The sequence below is a fragment of the Arachis stenosperma genome, chromosome 5 (genome assembly GCF_014773155.1).
Source record: "Arachis stenosperma cultivar V10309 chromosome 5, arast.V10309.gnm1.PFL2, whole genome shotgun sequence".
Lineage (NCBI taxonomy): Eukaryota > Viridiplantae > Streptophyta > Magnoliopsida > Fabales > Fabaceae > Arachis > Arachis stenosperma.
Window position 1 is genome coordinate 116497969 of NC_080381.1, and position 19857 is coordinate 116517825.

Below are 19857 nucleotides of genomic sequence, written 5' to 3' on the forward strand. Positions count from 1 at the left end.
TGAGTGTAATAATTTTGTCTTATAACAATATTATTAATATTAATTAGATATATGAGGATTACATGATAGAGCATGCATGGACATTTTCATCACTGAAAAAGTCAGCAACTTTGTCTTGAGGATCATGAGAAGAAGGAAAAGCTTGATCAACATTGCGGACATAGCCAGAGGGAGCCCTTTTGGAATAGGCACCGGTGGCATAAGGATAAGAGACAAGGTGCTGCTCCACATATGGCCAGAACTTTGCTCTTACTTTTCCGGTGCTCCGAACTCTCTTTAACACCTTGTTTGGATCTACATATCCACTCACTACCACATGGCTTTCTTCTCTGTTCACTTCCACTGATTTTACTCCTGCCATATATTCATTATATGCTAATCATAATAACTAATTATGCATTAAAACATCATTATTTACCTATATATATTATATAGAAATTTGCTAATCTATACAAGTCTATTATGGGTAGTTTAACATGCTACACCTTTTTTTTAATATCTATCATAAAATTATTTATTCTAAAAATTTTAATTTATAAAAAAAATATATCAATAAATGGTTAAGTATTTCGGTTAAATTTATAATTTTGATGGTATTCATATAGTTTTTATTTTTTATTTTTTTTATAATTTTAGTAAGTCGTTTAAGAATTCAAATAAAATTAATATTAATTTAAAAATATTAGGATATAACATTAATTTTTGGTGTCACGAAAAAATTAAAAAACAAGATTAAAATTTTGATGTAGAAAATGAAAAAGAAAAAAAAATCCATCGTATAACATGTTAGGTTAATGTCATTATAATAAATATATTAACATGTAGTTTTATAACCAAGTTATAGAACTATATAAAAAGTAATCATCTCTAAAACAATCATGTTATTTTTAACTTTAACCTGTTATATATAGATTAGTAAAAAGAAAAATAAAAAAGTTGAATATTTGATGATATCAGAAGTATAATACAATAAATGCTCCTTCATCTGCATGGCTTCTTGTCATGCAATGCAAACAAGTTTGAAGAGAACATAGAATGGAACCTTTCATTGAAGTAACTGCATTTCTGACTCTTCTTTCACAACCATCACAGTCCATTTTCACTTTGATCTCAACTGTCTGAAACATATAATAGTTATATATTATAAGAAAAAATGAAGTGAAGGAAATTAAGAAGAAAATGCAAAGCTAAAGGGAAATTAAAGATTTTTATTTATTGGGGTGTATTATTTGATGAGTTTTGGTAGCATACCTGCATTGCTTTGTGCTTGGACCTAGTGGTGGTTACAGTGCAAAAGTTAGAGAGGTAATCAAGTGCACCCATTTTTCTTTCTTTTCAATTCCTTCCACAAATGAAAAAGCAAAGCAATAATAATAAGGAAGGGGGAGAGTGGTGTGTTTATATTTATAGGAGGCAAAAAGGGGTTTCATGAATATAATAAAATTATATTATTGTAAATAAACCCTGAATTATTGATGGGGACATATATGTCCCTATGCGCATATTCTAAGGTATGTGTTTCCAGATAATATAATATATAATATATAATGAATTATGAGACTCTTAATTGGCCCTATCTTTATATCATATTCATTCATTTTATTTTTAATATGTAGAAATTAAATCTGTATTTCAAAATTTTTTTAAAAGTGATTTTGTGTTGTCTTTCATTATTTTTGTTCAATGAGAGTGTCTTTAATTTCTTCTCTATAATAATTCAACAGGTATACATATTAAACCTATATACTCTCTTTTATATATATATATATATATATATATATATATATATATATATATATATATATATATATATATATATTAGAATATTTAGGTGAATTTTAGTCCAAATAATTGGAGCATATATTCAATGAGCATTTAAAAAAGTATTTAAAATTTAATTAAAAATACTAGTAATTGTTCCAAATCTTTTGTACTTGTATATCAACTCTATCTCATTTCTCATCATTTATGTTACATAAGATCATTATGTAATACTCTCCGCTAATAATCAACCGTACCATTCCACTACAAATTACAAATTTAGTTTTTATAGTATGCTAAAATTGAATTCTTTTATTTTCTCTATTGATATTTTTATTATATTAATTTTTTAAGCTATAACATAAATAAAGATAAGTAGATTAATTGGTAAATGTAATTAAAGTTGAATTATTGAAGTGATAATAATTAACCAAGATTTCACATAATTAATCAAAAAACGGTTCGATAAATTAACTAAATTATTTCGCATATATTCATATCTCAATTATTGTTTTTATATGAAAATATTTTCATACGAATAATAATTGCTTTAATCTTTTACAGATATTTCCATTTTATTTTCCTTCATTATTATATGTGTGCAAAACCTCTTTTAAAAAGCAACCTAGTATGAATGTAAGTTATTCTACATGGCCGAAATTGAGAACTATAATCAATGCTATCTATTATGAAATTTTGAGATATGATTTAAAATACTATCAAGAAATAAGAAATTAAAAACCAGAGCGGCGTAACGGCAAAAAACCACAAATAGTTGTTGATGGAGTGGATATGGATATGAATATAATGTAATTACTTTAATTTCCACAATAAGGATAAATATTGATATTGATTATTGTTATTGATCCATCACCGTCCCACCTTCAACGTAAATAGTAGAATATATAATTGTGACCCTATTTATTATGTTTTGTTACTTTCCTTTGAGCACTTAAATAATATGAGAGTTGTGCAACTCTAGTCCATGATCACACATATCTTGGTTGACTTGTTTGGTGTTTGATTTTTCTTCTTTGGCATTTGGGCAGGTGGATGATTTTCATGGAATTAATATCTTTGCACAGATTAATATTGCTTGTCTATAATACTAATGGACTTAGAGATGCCTTTCTAATAAAGAAAATTAAAAGCTATTTATTGATGGTTAGTTATACATAATATCATACAAAATTGAACGAAGAATGGGGAAAAAAGATAAATGAACTAAACCGGCAGAACATAATTTGAAGTAGTTTCTGGCTCCCCAACCCATTCCAAAAAGATGCTGCAAGAAATGTTGATTAACCTGCATTTCTTGTACTTCAGAAACATTAGAGGCAATTAAAAGTTTTTGCCATGCTGGGCCTAGTTGGGCTACTTTCGTCTTTCATATTGTTTTCTATCTATATCTACAACAAGACCATGGAAAAAAAAAGGGAATACCCTGAGGAAGGGGAGAGAGTAGGCATTGAGTGTCTCACGTTGATTTTGTTTTCTGTTTGGTTTATATCTTTCGTATATTTTTTTATAATTTAAAAGATAAATTTTGTATTTTTCTTACTTTTTATTAATAACTTTTAATAGGTTTGGGTAATGTTATAAGGTGTTTTTTTGGGTTATTAGGCCTTTTTGTTGTGACCCACATTGTAGTTGGCTGAATTAGTTGGTCCCCCTAATTAGTTTCTAGACTTTCTCTTTTTTATATTTTTTGGAGTCAACAATGCTGATTTGTTGTCTGCTGGAAAATCACATCTCCGTTTCTTCGTATTTCTAACCTAAACTATACACTAGTTTCTTTCTTATCAGAGTTTTCAAGTCTTCAACTCTTCCAAGGTTTGCTAAAAGTGAGTTATAGGATTATCTTTTGCATGTACACGTAGAGATAAAAACAATTAAGCAAACGCATACATAAGGTGATAAGCAACCAAAATATAGAATAACATTATGATAGAAGAATATCCAGTATTGGCTCACAATGACTATTTAAATGATCAAATCCACAAAGACAAGCACACATAAACCACGACACAATAGAACACACTGCAACTAGACCCTTTATTTGAAATCAATGACATAAGCAATGAAACGGGAACACAACGCAATTAAAGCAGGTCATTCTTCCTCTGACTCTGATTCCGCACTTTGAAGCCAATCAATGAAGGGTTTGGCATTCTTCCATATCTTAGAGTCCTTGTTATCGCCCTTCGTCCCAACTTGATACCACTGCAATACGTTCTCTTCCTCCAGTACATCAGCATCATACAGAGCCTTCAAAATAAGGGCAACTTCCTTCAGAGCACTGGAAGTAGACTTCATACAGAAAGCCTCAATTGCACCAAGCAACAGTAACTGTGATCCTTCCTCCATAGAGACTGCAGCGGCAAGGTAACTCTTCTTCTTGATCACTTCCTTTCCAAATCCTTTCTCGATGCCCTCAAATAAGGCCTCAAATAGAGCATTTGTCTTGTCTTGAGCAGATGCAGGAAGTGCTGCCAGATGAGACTGCAAATCCTTTGCCCCAACACCTTTATTCAGAATTGCCTTCACTTCAACAAGTGTACTATAGTTAGGTGAGTCACCATTTTGAGAACCATTGCTTGCCTTGGTTGCTGTTTTTCCATTCTTCTCCGGCTCATTTGTGGAGAGCATGACCATATCAGCTGTTACAGCACTTAGCTGTTCTTGAATGCGTTGGCGAGCAGCCTCTAGTGATGTATCTGTTTGCCATTGGATGTCATCATCATCATCTTCCTGAGAAGCATCTTCTTTCTCATCCACTTGACTGTGAGTAGGAGATACATGGTCATCGTCGGAGGCACTTGCTTTCTTCTTAGTGGATGGCTTTGTAGAGCCATCCTTCACGGTAGATGAGCCTTTCTTCTTAACCTCCTTTTTGATTTTCTTCTGCTCCTCATCAGCCATCTCACCTTCCTTCAATCTCTCCTTCTCAGCTCTTCTCATGGCCTTCTTGTCTTTGGATCCTTTCTTTGTTTCCGGAGGGTTCTTCAAAATAAACGTAGTCAGCTTGTCCCTCATATCCACATCCGACACAAAACCACAGGCAGCACATTTCAGCTGGATCATTTGGCTCTTGGTAATCAATATCTCCGTTTCGGGGTTTCCACAACCATAACATTGAACAAATTTCTTGATGAAGTTCTCAAGAAGGCCAGCAAGTTTTGCAGTGTCGTGCGCTCCATTAACATGAGAAGTACCAGATTTCTCATCAAACTTTGACTGAGCTCCAAGTTCACACCCAAAGTACTTGGTTGTGTAAGAGGCTGGCCTTGCCAATGCCTTGGCAATATCAACCATATTGACAATATTTGTCTTGATGCCATTCCCTCTACCCTCGATTTTGGTAATCATTTTGGGCATCTTATACCTATAGAAGGCATCATCACTGTTTGCAGCACCAATGTTCTGTAAGGCCATGATGAAAAGTTGAAAAGATGAATAAACAAACAATTAGGTTGCAAAAGTTGGAATTCCAAGTATGATGGCCAGTGGCTTGTTATCAGAGGGATCTTCTTTGTGCAATCAGAGAAAGCTGCCAACAACGTACTTCCTGTTGTTCCCTGTGCAGCTCGCAATGCATACAGCTTGATCTTGTTGACAATGAGGGCTTATTCTTTTTTCTCGAAGAAGAAAAACGTTCTCCTAGCAATTCAATTGCTCCCAAATGGGTAATGGCCCGTTCAAACATGAAAGAGTTCAACGTGACACCTTCCACCTTGGAATCTGCTATCGCAGAATGCAGGAGTCCTATGCCAAATTACAAGGCCAATATACATAATGTCAATAATTAATACCTAAAGTATGTTGCTATCTCAATTCAATTCGGATTTCACTTTGCATAGCTCCAAACCATGGTTAACTTTTTCTCAACAGAACGGTTTGGTGCTAAGCAAAACGAAAGCCAAACGTTCTATCAAACAGATAAGCCACAATAGATAATAATTATTAATATTAATTATTAACACAACTGCAAAGTAATTAACAAAAGAAACAAGCAATCATTATAATCTATACATGTTTTCATCGAATTAAAAAAAAAAAAACTAAACTAACTAGATAACATACAGATCGTTGAAATAGATAAATCGAGAAACATAAGACATGCTAAGAAGATTATTATTCTGAACCGAAACTGATCGCATCAAAGTCAATAACGTAAAGAGATGAATATTAATGATGATTATTGATGAATAATGACGAACTATGTGACTTCAATTAGATCTAGGCATAGGAAATAGAACGAAGAAAAACAGCGATGGAATTGAATGAAAAAGAGAGAGAAAGGGAACTAGGGTTACCTGCAAGGCTGAGAGGAGATCGAAGAGAGAGAGAGAAGAGAGAAGGGTGAAGAGAAAAACGGAGAGAAGTTGCTGCGCCTCAAATCAATAAACAAAGAATGAATGCAACACACGCCTACGTCTCCTTTTTATAGGTCTCTCCAAGTTAACAACTTGAGATTTTTCATCTTTATTTTTTTTAAAATCTTATAAAATCTTTATCATATCTATAAAAATCTTATCTTTAATATTGTGTAATTTTAAATTATCTCTAATATGATCATATATAATCAAGTATTTGTATAATTTCTTTACATAAAAATACGTACAAATTACAATTATCGCGATTTAGTTAGGGGGTTTCAGTGTTTCACTTTAAATAACAATTGACAACTCAATTAGGCTTAGATTTTATCTACATGAAATTTAATGTCATAACAGCCCTAACAACCTAACTATGATAGTTACCCCCCACATTATATTAGCTAAAATTAGTTACAATGCTTAAAAGTTGAAGCTAAGTAGTTGAATTGATTAAGCAACTACTGACAATTAATCCATACTTCCGTATTTAATACCTTATTATGTCATTTAGTTTAAGTGTTTAACAAATCAAAAAAGCAAGATAAAACATCAACGGAAAGTTAAAAAAGTTTATGACTAATTGATTGTACTTATAAATATTTATGGCAATGAAGTTTCTTGCTTTGTTGGATAACTACATTAACTAACTCAAATTTATTAAATCTTGAGGGAACTTAGCATCTAAGTTAATATAAAATAAAATAAAAACAAAACTCATAAAGTGACCATCATCATGGTATAAAGGGTGTATACTTTAAATTACAGACAAAAAATTTATGCTAAGTTGAGAAGCTCACTTCCTAAAGAGAATCACAGATGTTGAAAGTTTCTTATACATAATAAATCATACAAAAATGGACAAAGAAGAAAAAATAATTTGACTAAAAGAAAATGAATCAATTTTCCTAAACAACTTTGTGTGTGACAAAACCATGTCTCATAATTTCTTTAGCTTCTGGCCCCTCAGTCCATTCCAAAAAGCAGCTGCAGTTACAACCTTTTTACCTGGAAGTTGAAGTTCCAACACCTGAAAGGTACAACATCACTGAATTCAGAATGAAGATGTTGAATTTGAGGGTATATTTGATTGCAGACACAAAGATATGCTAAATTTGTGCGAAAAGTGCATTTTCATATTATAAAACAGCAGTATTTCCTCAATGCTTGTTAATCATGAAATGAAGAAAAGAACATTACAGTATCTTCAGAAGTTTCAATATATAAATACAGAATTACTAAATTAGAGAGATTCTGTGTTGAGACATTACCATTACATCCAACACTAATTGTTATTGTAAAGTGTATATTGTTTTTATTAGTCTTAAGATGCAACACAGTGCAATATGACTGAAATTTCATCAAATAGCAACTTTTTTATCAGCGCACATGAATGAACTATACTAAATATTGCATTGCGATTTTCCTATCAAAGATATAAAGTAAAGCAGCTTCGGCTAAGAAACTTCAATCATGATTGCGAGACATACCTCAAGGTTGGTGCCCTTTCCACATGGAAACACCAATGCCCCCTCGACAAATGCAATGTCATCTGCTTCATTGGACGGTATGCTTTCGTGACTGCGAACTCGGGTGGTTATAATTTTCATATCCAAAGTTTTCTGTTCACCATTTTTCTCCACTACTTGAACTTTCGCTCTTGTTCCCGGCCATCCTGAAAACGCACGAACCTAAAATTGTTTTATGTCACAACTGCAACAGTTCAATTAAGATCATGAAGTTTACCTTATTATGTAGAACCGATGCTTCTTGATCAAAGACTAGCCACGACTCATCTTGGCTTATCTGCATAAAGTAGCAAAAACAGAATAAGAGGGATATCTTATATGCAACATCAAAATAAAGACGATGAATCCTATATTATCTGATATAATATCGATGGGACAACTCATATCTATTTTGGACCAAGTAACAGAAGCAGGACTAACACTACCTTTGGAGCCAGTGTAGCCTTGGAATGATCTTGAGGTTGTGCATTAACACTTGCTGATCCATCAAATATAGAAGGAAGTTCCCTAATCAGAAGTTCGGAACCTGTTTCATCAAATGAAGATATGAATTCATTCGGTAACCAAAACTTGCAAATGTCTGAATAAGAATAATTACTACAGCATAGGAAAAATGATCAGTGGAATGCAAAGCATAACTTGCCTTTATAAAAGAGGAGCTCAAGCAGATTGGGTGCCTACATAGATATCTAAAGATTTGTCAAAAGCAAGGAGAAAAAAAGCAGTAGCTGCCTTGTACCACAATGACTGGACAAAAACAATACAGCTACAAATAGGAACAACATGAAAATATTACAGTGTACTTTTTGTATATATGTTTGTGTATTTCTGTCAATATAAACTTAGCAAGTTTCATCAGTAGAAAATGTGAAGGCCTAAATAAAACTTACTATATGTTCTGATTTAATATGGTAAAAGAGCAAATAACAAATACCATGAACATAATATGCACCAGCATCCAGTATTTCTCACTGAAACCAACTGCTAAAGCTCTCAAAACAACTAGGCCTAAAGATATTAAATATAAGGGCATTAATCTTTTCCATAGATAAAGTAATAAGCTCATGGGATCACATTGACAACTTTTGTAGCACAAAGAGAAGCCAGAAAACCATACCTTTATTTGATCATCAACTTCAACGGTTTCGCTAGCAATAATAGGTCCAGCATCCAGTTCACGGACAGTGAATGCTAATGATACTCCAGTTTCTTTAACACCATCCTAGTACAAAGACAACACATAGAACCAAAAACAGATTTTGTGAAATAAAGGAAGTAATTGTATTCGGAACTTGAGGATTGAACAAAATTGACACAAAGAAAAACCTGTAATGCTCTTTGAACAGGTGCAGCACCACGATACAGTGGCAACAGGCTAGGATGAATATTGACAGTTCCTGAGATATTTGCAAGTGTAATTCAGAAACACTTATATTTATCAGACCTCAAATCCATTCAATGTCAGCTATAAATTGTTCAAGTAACTTTATTTTGGACGTTTCCCAATTAAAATGTACAGAGAGGTTCATGATCTACAAATTACTGGTAAATTGGCATCACAAACATCAAGTCTTATAACTTAACAAAGCCTTTTCTGGAGTCAGCTACATGGATCAAAGACATCATTGCATCGTGTCCATGCATTGGGATACAACGAAATTTTACGTTGGCTATCACAGGCCTAACAACCCTAGTACCCTACATAGATCCAAAGACGTTATTCTATCATGTCCATGCATTGGAATGCGACATAGTTTTACGTTAGCAGTTGCAACTCGCAAGCTTAACAATCCTACTCATTCATCCAGGCTTGAGACCGGCCTATGTAAACATAGACCGGGTAGCATCAAGTCTTATACACCAAAAAAAAAAAAAAAGGTGCTAGGAATCCTAATAATTTAACAATTAAACGCAAATTGAAATGGCCCATGGAGCTAATAACTCATACTCATAATCAGACACAAAATAAAGTCAATGGCACCATGGCAGCAGCAAATAAATTAAAATAAAAGAAAAAAACAAACCCAATGCCGGAATATCTAGAAACTTGGTAGGCAAAATGTTCCCATACGCGGCGGTAACACATAACTCCGGCTGTAAAGCTTTCAAATTCGACAAGAAAGCATCCTGTATTAAAGTAATAAACAATGCCTATAATTTTGGCAAAAAAACGGAGCAATACAATACACAGTTAGTTAGAGAGTTAGTTAGTTAGTTACCTCTCCGGCTCGTTCAGGAGTGAAGATGAGATCGGAAGAGAAGCCTCTATCAAGAGCATAACTGGCCAATGGAGAGGGCATCAGTTTCTTACCCCTATCCCTTCTAGCAGCTGGCTGAGTAACAATAGCTGCAACCTAAACAACAATAACTATTACTATCGATGAAATAGTAATAGAATATGGAAGAATGAAGAAGATTTGGGGAGGAGGACCTGGAATGAAGAATCAGGGGAAGAAGAAGCATTGAGGAGGGCATCGAGGACAATAGCTGAGACCTGAGGTGCTCCCAAGAGAACAAGGGGCTTCTTGTTGGAAGAAAATGTGAGAGAGGGTGTAGGAGTGCTGTGTAGGCAGCATAATCGTCGAAACATTGTGTTTCTGAGTGAGAATGAGGTGGGGATGCAAAAGCCACAAGGCTCAAGGCTAATCCATTTTCGGGTGTTCAAGTGAGTACAAAAAGATGTTGTGCTGGCCTGCTGGGCCTTGTTGGGCTAGGGCTACTTACTTTTATTGAGGTTGTGGTGCATCCTAATTCGACTAAAATTTTAAAGGTAAATGCTAGGGTGTGTCTAAGTTACTAAAAAAATAAATAAATAATATTTAATAATTTTTATATAATTTATTTTTTATTTTAAAAGAGAAGTTAGGCAATTTAGTCACTATAACAAAAGTATCATAGAATTCATCATTTTTAAAATAGTTCTTAAAATTTTTTTATTTTTATTATTTTAATTTTTTAAATTCAAAATTTATAGTACTAGTATTTGAGATTTAGTTTTGAGTCCTATGTTAGTTTTTACTATACTCTTTTTAGCATTGAATTTAGTGAACGAAGTGCTGAATTGACTCTAACTTGTCACATTAGACACAGAATTAAATGACTTTGTTATATTTTGGCGCTTAAACAAGACAAAAATAAAAAGACAAAAAAGAGTTTATATGATGTGCAAACTGTTTTATCTCTTTTTATTATCCATAACGAAACGACATTATTTAGCTCTGTGTTTAATGTGGTAAGTCAGAATTAGCTTGCATTTCATTCGTTGATTCAATATCAAAAAGAATTAATAGACTAATATGGTGTCTAAAATTCCATTTCAGAAATTAGTATAACAAATTTTGAATCTAAAAGACTAAAATAATAACAAATGTAAATAAAAGAGACCACTATAAAAATTTAGTTAAGCTAATTCATTCAATTTTATTTTTAAGAGTGCATGATATGAAGACCAAAGAAAAGGAAAAGGTATATGTTGATATTTCATGATGTGATATTTTAGAAGAAGAGTAAAGTATTGTTTTTGTTCTCAATATTTGAAATAAATTTTAAAGTTGTTCCTAGCATTTGAATCGTTCTATAAGTCCTTAACATTTCAAAATTGACTTAATGTTATCCTGTCATTAGGAATCTGTTAACGGAATTGACGGCAAGACAAAATTTAGACATTTTGAAACATTAGGAACTTAAATAGGACAAAAACGTTTGAGACAAAAATGATATATAGAAATAAATTTAATTTTATCTTTTACCAATATCAATCTTTTATGGTACATAATTATTCAATTATTTTTTAATCATATTTAAGTAAATTACATTTAACGCCCAGTTTGGATAAACAGCTTAATTAAGTTTCTTTTGAAAAAATAGCTTAAATAATAAATGATTATATTAAAAGTAGCTTATAAATAAGTTATTTTGTGTTTGAGTTTTTAGTTCTAAAAGTGCTTATTTTATAGAAATATGATAAAAGTAGTAGTGTTATGAGAGAAGTCATTTTTTTTAACTTCTCTATAAGTTCCAAAATAGTTTTTTAGAAAGTTGCAATTTGATTTTGAAAATTACATCAAATATTAATATTACTATTTTTCATAAGTCAAAAGCTTAAAAAAGTTACTTTTAAAGGTTTCTAAACAGGCACATTACTTTAATTCTAAATAAATTTATTTTTTTTATAATTGTATTCGTAAAGATTTTTACTCATCATAAAATATTTATAAAATAACTAATACGTAAATTTGATATATATACAATAAAATAATGTAATTTTAGTTATAGTATAATAAATTTTAAATTTAAAGACTAAAATAATAACAAATGTAAATCAAAGAGACTACGGTAAAAATTTAGTTAATACTTAAGCTAATTCATTCGATTTTATTTTTAAGAGTACACTATATGAAGACCAAAGAAAAGGAAAAGGTATATGTTGATATTTCATGATATGATATTTTAGAAACTCGTGTGAGCATAACTAAATTCAAAATTTTGATGAAATCTGATCCATTAGTGCTTAGAATAAAGATGATCGTATGACTTGAGATAAATTACGGGAAATTTAAGTAGACTCTAAATGTATGTAATTCACATGTATTTAAATAATTGATTATTGTATAACAAATAATTTAGATTGACATAAATTTTTTTAAGAGATTATTTATAATATAAGCTTCTAATATAACGTTTGTTTTTTTTAAAAATTAATCAACAAAAAATTATTCAATGGTATAATATTTACTTAAATTGACATAGAAGTTCTTTGATCCAAAGTTATTTCTTTTTGTCAAACTCTTTTTTTGTGCAAGTATATTTAGTCTTGTTTTTAGAATCCAATTTTTTTTTTTTTTGACAAAATAGACTCCAAGATAAATAAAATAACAATTTTCTCAGATTATGTTCATATAACAAAATACACTAAATACGAGGATACGTATTATTAAAGGCTTTAGAAGTTGAATTTTAACACTATTTCTTTCAAGTTTATTTAGAAAAAATTTGGATCCTCTAATTTTTAAATTTTTACTTTAGAAAGTAAAGTGTGATCTTCTACCTTTAAATAGTTTCTCTCTCATATTTATTCTTGGTCCCACCTATGAAATAAATATTGAGAGATCACACTTTATTCTCTAAAGTAAAATTCAAACTTTAGAAGATCTAAATTTAAAAAATGTTATATTTTCATCTTCTTTGTGATTCTTTTATGCAAGTGGAAATTTTTTTTAAAGATAAAAAAACTAAAATCTAGAAATTCAAGTTCGCCTCAAATCTTTTACGTATCTCCTAAATAATTATACAAATATCTAAAGAGATTGAATCAAATACACAAGTCATTTTGCTAACATATAATAAAAATAGTAATCGTTTTCAGAAAGCCAAATGACAGTTATTTATTTTGTAAATTATTTTATCGAAAAATGAATCTTGGAATTCCATTGCTATTTACAAGGGCCAGGTATCTATTTCTCGTGGCACTAGAATATGTCGAGATCCAGTCAAACTAAAACAAATACAGGTGGCTCGAACCTTGATCACCATTCACAAAGCACAGGATGATAATGTATATACTTATATCATATAGTGCCGGTGGCACATATTCTCTTCCCAATTTGACATTGGTTTTATTACATGTTTGGGAGAAGCACGCACAATCAATTTCTTGCTTGGGAAGTAGGAACCAACGAAGGAGGAAAGTAAATAATCATTTGGAATGGTAAAGTTCATGCATGCATAAGCAACCAAAAAAAATAAAAAATAAAGAAAGACGACAACACTGCAGAAGAATATCCAGTTTAAGTCATAATAATGATAAGTTGATAACCAAAACATAAAGAGGCAACAATAATACTAAAGAGGAGAATATCTAATCTGACTGATACCAAATCCAGACACGCACACACATGACAACTGGCAAGGTTCAGCAACACAGCACACTAGGCCACAATACAACATGGCCCTTTTATTTGAAATCAAAGAACACAGCAATGAAATAGAAGCACAACACAGTTTGAGGACATCATTCTTCCTCTGATTCTGATTCCGCACTCTGAAGCCAATCAATGAAAGGTTTAACATTCTTCCAAATCTTAGAGTCCTTGTTTTTGCCCTTCAATCCGTCTTGGTACCATTGCAATATGTTCTCTTCGTCCAACAGATCAGCATCATACAGAGCCTTCAAAATAAGAGCAGCTTCCTTCAGAGCACTGGAAGTAGAGTTGAGACAGAAAGCCTCAATTGCACTAAGCAGGAGTAACTGTGACCCCTCCTCCTTAGAAACTCCGGCAGCAAGGTAGCTCTTCTTCTTGATCACTTCTTTTGCAAATCCTTTCTCAATGCCCTCAAATAAGGCCTCAAATAGAGCATTTGTCTTGTCCTGTGCAGATGCAGGAAGTGCTGCCAGATGGGAATGCAAATCCTTTGCTGCAATACCTTTATTCAGAATTGCCTTCACTTCTCCAACAAGTGTACTGTAGTTATGTGAGTCACCATTTTCAGAACCGTTGCTTGCCTTGGTTGCTGTTTTTCCATTCTTCTCAGGCTCATTTGTGGAGAGCATGACCATATCAGCTGTTACAGCACTTAGCTGTTCTTGAATGCGTTGGCGAGCAGCCTCTAGCGATGTATCCGTTTGCCATTGGATGTCATCATCGCCATCTTCTTCCTGAGAAGCATCTTCTTTCTCATCCACTTGACTGTGAGTAGGAGATACATGGTCATCATCAGAGGCACTTGCTTTCTTCTTAGGGGTTGACTTTGTAGTACCATCCTTGGAAGTGGAAGAGCCTTTCTTCTTAACCTCCTTCTTGATTTTCTTCTGCTCCTCATCAGCCATCTCACCTTCCTTCAATCTCTCCTTCTCAGCTCTTCTCATGGCCTTCTTGTCTTTGGATCCTTTCTTTGTTTCAGGAGGGTTTTTCAGAATAAACGTAGTCAGCTTGTCTCTCATATCCACATCTGACACAAAACCACAGGCAGCACAGTTCAGTTGAATCATTTGGTTCTTGGTAATCAATATCTCCGTTTCGGGGTTTCCACAACCATAACATTGAACAAATTTCTTGATGAAGTTCTCAAGAAGACCAGCAAGTTTTGCAGTGTCGTGTGCCCCATTAACATGAGAAGTACCAGATTTCTCATCAAACTTTGACTGGGCTCCAAGTTCACACCCAAAGTACTTGGTTGTGTAAGAGGCTGGCCTTGCCAATGCCTTGGCAATATCAACCATATTGACAATATTTGTCTTGATGCCATTCCCTCTACCCTCGATTTTGGTAATCATTTTGGGCATCTTATACCTATAGAAGGCATCATCACTGTTTGCAGCACCAATGTTTTGTAGGGCCATGATGGCTTCAACAACGAAATTTGCAAAGACAACCAAACACAGCAGGTAGACTATGCAGAAATTCCAAGTATGATGACAAGTTGCTGGTAATCAGAGGTCCGCTCTTTGAGCAATCAGAGAAGGCTGCCAACAGTAACAACGGAAGGTAGCGTGTTGTTGCTGGTACAGCTTGTAATGCATGCAGCTTGATCTTGCTGGCAACACAGGCTTATCCTTTTTCCTCGGCGAAGAAAAACGCTCCCCAAGCAACTCAATTGCTCCCAAATGGGTATTGCCCCGTTCAAACATGAAAGAAAATTCAACGTGACACCTTCCACCTTGGAATCTACTATTGCAGAATGCAGGAATCCTGAGGCAGGAACAAGGATATATAAAGATGTTAATACTTTTATCATAGAGGTATTTCATTGCGTGTTTGTATTCCACTTTGCACAAACCATCTTTAGCAATAATTGTTATTGTACAATTGAACGGTTTGGAGCTATGTAAATGGAAAACCATATATGCTTTTTGTTTTTCAACAGAAGCCAAGAAAACATACACGCTACCAAATCAGTTACGTTAGAAAGCTAACAAAAAGGAGCATCATAAAAATCAATCAAACAAACAAATAAATAAATAAGCAATAACTATTACATTTGTTTCTTCCAATAATAATCACAATATATAGAACATATTAAAAGGACTGATTCCCAAAGAATGGTACTTGTTTAATGGTACTTCGATTGAGGTCAGTGGAAAAATCATCAAACTAGATAATGTAAGGAGAATGGTAAATCATCCATTATAACAAGAAGTATGCGATTATGTCCAAATCATACGATGCAAACCGCAAGAATTTAAGGTACGTAGAACTATGAACGAACGAAAGCAATAAGAAAAAGAGGGGTTAGGGTTACCTGCAATGTTAAGGGGATATCGAAAATTGATGGGAGAGAGTAAAGAGAGGTTTCAGGAAGCGAAAAGACGAGAAGCTGCTGCGGCTCAAATCAAATTAATCACACAAGGTGCAACGTCTCCCTTATATATGACCCTTCCCAGGTTAGTTATTTTTATTTCTTTTTTTAGAAAAAAACATAAATAATATTGCACTCTCGTCAATTTTTTTTCAATCATATCTTTTAAAGCAAATTACACTTACACCCTATAGCCTTATTAAAATTACACAGTAGGTTTTTCTTTGACCAATACACATTCACATACGGAGTAAAGTATCAACTCCCTTCTTGTCCATATATTTGGATGACAATTGATAACGTGATTTTTTATAGAAAAAACAATTTACTTTAACTTATGTTTGTTTACTAATGCGATTTTTCTGTTACTTTCATTATCAAAGAATGACGAAATTTACTAATGTCTCGAAAGTTTAAAATAGTGAGTTGGCTTGTTAGAAAAAATAGAGACTTATCTATTTTTTTTCATGTGAGCACAAACGATACCATTTTGCTATTCTTAAAAGACGTTTTGTTTTGCGTCTTATAGCTTTTTCCATAAAACTCTCTTGACTTTCTCTGACAATTACAAAAAAACTCTAGCAGAGAAACCTTTTTCTCCATCGAGATATTGGTAAATGTGTGACATTGGAAGGAAGTGTTGACTGTTTGCTGACAAGCTTGCTGACGGAGCCTTTCACGTTAAAGTTCACGGAGGTTGGACGACACTGCTGACTTAGCTTCGACGGTACTGTGGATGCCACAAAATGTTGAGATAAGTGTTGATGTCTCTTTTTCTTTTTTTGTGGGTAATCCTTAGTCTGACATGCAACTAATGTTGTTTGTATTCAGCTGTGGTCTAAAGTTTAAAAATATTAAAATATTTTTTCATTGTCATATTCTAGGAGTTTTTTGTATTTAAATAATATAAAGGTGTATTGCTTTGTTTAAAAATAATTATTTATGTAACAAATTAAAGAAAGTTAGGAAGAAGTCTTAGGATTGGAAGAGGATAGAAAAGCTCCTGTCCTTTTTAACAATTTAGAATAACATTTAACTTTCATTTTATCATTCTAAATTCTCAACTTTAGCAGTTTAACAGCATACATTAGCAAGTTTTATCACTCTTTAACGACGAAAGTGATAGAAAGACTGTGTTAACAGACGAAATATAAAGTTAAGGACCGAAATATTTTTTTTGTCAAAGATCATATTGTTTGGACAAAGAAATCGTATTATTTTATTTTATTCCAAAACAAAATACCCTTCTTAGTAATTTAATTTTGTGATTGAACTTTGTAAACCCTGTGAAATTAGTAAATAATTAGTCAATAAATTAAATTTTAAATATGAAAAATTTAAAATATAAATCCAATAATAAAATAGGATAGAGCTCTTCAAAACGATAATTTTAACACAAATTTCGAAAAATTTGGTCCAAAATTGGGCCGAACGGATCGAACCGAACCCGTGGGCCCAACTAGCTCATTAAATAAGTAAGCTGAAACACAATCTTCATCATTTCAGCTGCTCCACGATGAAGAACACCAGGGAAGGTGAGGAAGGGTTTTAAAACCCTTAAATTTACTTCAATCTCATATAACTTCTCGCTCTGAACTCCAATTGACGAACCATTTGCGACCATGTGTTCACCGCGACGAGCTCTACAAAATTCATGGAACAATTTGGTAGGTAACTCACTATTTTCTTCTCAGTCAGCTTCCCCCAAATTCAAAAATTCATGAGCAATTATGTTATAAATTGTTCAATTTTGGTGTTTAGGATCAAATTAACTTGGTAGACTTGCCAGGTCTTGTCCTAATTTTCTGTTGGTGAGGTGAGAATCATATAACTCTAGTTAATCCATTAATTTGGTATTTTGGGTACTGAATTTTGGGAATATGCTTGTAATAATTATGTTAGGTACATGTAAATATGTAATATGAGACGATTGGAGATGTTGGAAGCTTAATTGGAAGCTTGGTGAGAGTTCTAGTCGCTGAATTTTTTGTGGGAGAGGCTTACAACCTTGCCTTGTGGGTTACCTTGGATAAATATGCGAAAATCGGCTAAGGTATGATTTAGGTTTCGCGTGTTTAATATATAAGGTTTTGTGAAAACTTAGGCTAGAGCATTATAGGATAACTTGAAATGGTCAAATGCATTGAATGTTTAGCTTTGTGATGATGTTGTATGAATTGATGAGTGGGCTTGTGTTGGAATTAAATAGCATGAATTGTTGGTGTCGTTGAATGAGTTTTTGGAGTTATTAATAATAAGTTGATGATGTTGTGGTATGTGTCGATGAGATTTTGGTAATTATAGCTTGTTGATTAGTCAATGATAATTATGAGTTGTCATTAATGAATTAAAGGAGTAAGCTAAAGAATGTTTAAAGATTGTAGAATGTGGTTGAAATGTTGAATATTGGGATTATTGTATGGATTTTGTGGAATGGTATGAGCATTGATGTGCTAGTAATTGGTGATAATGGAATAGGGCTTGATATATGGTATATGTGCAGATTTTGTGGGTAAGGAATGTGAATTTGGTAAAAGTGGGGTTTGGTATATTTTGGTAAAATATGAATTTTAATGAACTTTGGTAGTCTATATCTTGCTCTACAAATTCTGAATAAAGATGAGGTTTGTTTTAAATTAAAGAGTGTCTAATAATCTTAAGATTGATATAAAGTTTGCGAAAAACCGAATTCTGTAGAGGAAGTTATGGATGCCGAGAATTTGGTGCGAAAAACTGGATTTTTGAATATTGTAGCAGAATCAGATTTTCTGGTGTGTGCCCACGCACAGGTCTGTACACACGCACCCAACAGAAGCAAATTTTTACTTGTACGTACGCACGCCTCTGTGCGCACGCACGCCTCTGTGTGCACGCACACCTAGTATTTTTCATAAAGTGTGCGTACGCACGCCCTTGTGCGTGCGCACACACCAGGATAGGCCTTCTGTTGGTGGTGCTAGCATAAGTGAGGCGCATGCACACTTAGTGATGTGTGCGCACGCACACATTCTGCTTTCTTTCTGGGTTGTGCACACGCACACATGTGCGTGTACGCACACGCCCTATTTCCAGCACCTGTATTTTTCTATTCTAAACACGATTTCTAACTCCTAAACCTCTATTTTTACCCTGTTAACCCTAGATTTTACTAGTGAGTTTAGTAATTAGCAGAAGATAGGAATTTGGAGTAACTTAGGAATGAAGAAAGAGGTAAAATGTGATGAGTTATAAGGAAGAAGTGTGAAAGTAAATGAAGTTATACTGCCATGGCTTTGATGAATGATTAAATAATGATTATGACTATGAAATGACTTATGAATAATGATATCTGAGACACGAGTTTCCCTGGGTAAGAACTGTGGCTTGCCACCACGTGTTCCAGGTTGAATCTTGATACTCTGTTGTTCCTACGTCGTAAGGGTGACCGGGCACGTATAAATTCCCGGGTATGGATAGCCCCCAGTGAGTGATTTGAATGATAAATGAATGTGAAATCTATGCATAAACTCATGGGGATGCGCGACGGGGGACAGTTTAAGGTTTTCGGACTTGTCGAGTTGGCTAGATAACCAACAGATGAGCCTCATCAGCCATAGGACAGGCATGCATCATGTGCATTGTTTGTTTTGATTGCTATGCATTATCTGAGAATGCTTAATTGAATATATATATCCTGCTACCTGCTATTCTTGCTATTTGCACTATCTGCTTCTTACTTGTGCGTGAACTTATTTGGTTACTTGTCTCTGTATGATTTATGGATGGCGGAGGAACGGAGGAAGGGTGAAAAGGGTTGGTGGTTATGTTAGGTTTGAATTTGAGTAAGTTTAGGAATGCTTAGATTACCTACCCCTAATTATGGATTTTGCTTAGAAACTAAGTTATGTAATTTTATG

The 19857-nt window shown here is 33.3% G+C and overlaps 4 protein-coding genes across 5 annotated transcripts; all 4 read right to left on the bottom strand.

The window, feature by feature from the left end:
* Window positions 1-1370, bottom strand: LOC130980049 (heavy metal-associated isoprenylated plant protein 21-like). 2 transcript variants are annotated; one of them, XM_057903648.1, is made up of 3 exons: window positions 1252-1370; window positions 1043-1118; window positions 1-354 (listed from the first exon to the last, which is right to left on the bottom strand). In XM_057903648.1, the coding sequence occupies exons 1-3, from the start codon at window positions 1321-1323 to the stop codon at window positions 59-61; spliced, it is 444 nt and encodes a 147-aa protein (XP_057759631.1). In that variant the 5' UTR covers window positions 1324-1370; the 3' UTR covers window positions 1-58. The 2 variants fall into 2 exon arrangements, with proteins under 2 accessions (XP_057759631.1, XP_057759632.1); XM_057903649.1 differs by having other exon boundaries at window positions 1-342; window positions 1252-1365.
* A 2274-nt stretch (window positions 1371-3644) lies between these two features.
* Window positions 3645-6184, bottom strand: LOC130980047 (eukaryotic translation initiation factor 5-like). Its single transcript, XM_057903646.1, has 2 exons — window positions 6078-6184; window positions 3645-5526 (listed from the first exon to the last, which is right to left on the bottom strand). Exon 2 carries the CDS (start codon window positions 5194-5196, stop codon window positions 3874-3876), a length of 1323 nt encoding a protein of 440 aa, XP_057759629.1. The 5' UTR covers window positions 5197-5526; window positions 6078-6184; the 3' UTR covers window positions 3645-3873.
* Window positions 6185-6859: 675 nt separating this feature from the next.
* On the bottom strand, window positions 6860-10267 carry LOC130982288 (uncharacterized). Its single transcript, XM_057906240.1, has 10 exons — window positions 10098-10267; window positions 9886-10020; window positions 9691-9793; window positions 8993-9063; window positions 8784-8888; window positions 8310-8343; window positions 8092-8192; window positions 7884-7943; window positions 7628-7828; window positions 6860-7167 (listed from the first exon to the last, which is right to left on the bottom strand). The coding sequence occupies exons 1-10, from the start codon at window positions 10254-10256 to the stop codon at window positions 7078-7080; spliced, it is 1059 nt and encodes a 352-aa protein (XP_057762223.1). The 5' UTR covers window positions 10257-10267; the 3' UTR covers window positions 6860-7077.
* A 3124-nt stretch (window positions 10268-13391) lies between these two features.
* LOC130982148 (eukaryotic translation initiation factor 5-like) lies at window positions 13392-15995 on the bottom strand. The gene is made up of 2 exons (XM_057906023.1): window positions 15905-15995; window positions 13392-15354 (listed from the first exon to the last, which is right to left on the bottom strand). The coding sequence occupies exon 2, from the start codon at window positions 15003-15005 to the stop codon at window positions 13677-13679; it is 1329 nt and encodes a 442-aa protein (XP_057762006.1). The 5' UTR covers window positions 15006-15354; window positions 15905-15995; the 3' UTR covers window positions 13392-13676.
* Window positions 15996-19857: the final 3862 nt, after the last annotated feature.

Bases quoted from the DNA above. Each gene is read 5' to 3' on its own strand.
- LOC130980049 (XM_057903648.1), bottom strand. From the start codon at position 1,323: ATGGGTGCACTTGATTACCTCTCTAACTTTTGCACTGTAACCACCACT. The intron at 1,119-1,251 runs GTATGCTACCAA...TATATGTTTCAG, and splicing joins CCAAGCACAAAGCAATGCAG to ACAGTTGAGATCAAAGTGAA. The intron at 355-1,042 runs GTTCCATTCTAT...AATATATGGCAG, and splicing joins TGCAGTTACTTCAATGAAAG to GAGTAAAATCAGTGGAAGTG.
- LOC130980047 (XM_057903646.1), bottom strand. From the start codon at position 5,196: ATGGCCTTACAGAACATTGGTGCTGCAAACAGTGATGATGCCTTCTAT.
- LOC130982288 (XM_057906240.1), bottom strand. From the start codon at position 10,256: ATGTTTCGACGATTATGCTGCCTACACAGCACTCCTACACCCTCTCTC. The intron at 9,794-9,885 runs GTAACTAACTAA...ACTTTAATACAG, and splicing joins CTCCTGAACGAGCCGGAGAG to GATGCTTTCTTGTCGAATTT. The intron at 7,944-8,091 runs GTAGTGTTAGTC...TACTTTATGCAG, and splicing joins AGGCTACACTGGCTCCAAAG to ATAAGCCAAGATGAGTCGTG.
- LOC130982148 (XM_057906023.1), bottom strand. From the start codon at position 15,005: ATGGCCCTACAAAACATTGGTGCTGCAAACAGTGATGATGCCTTCTAT.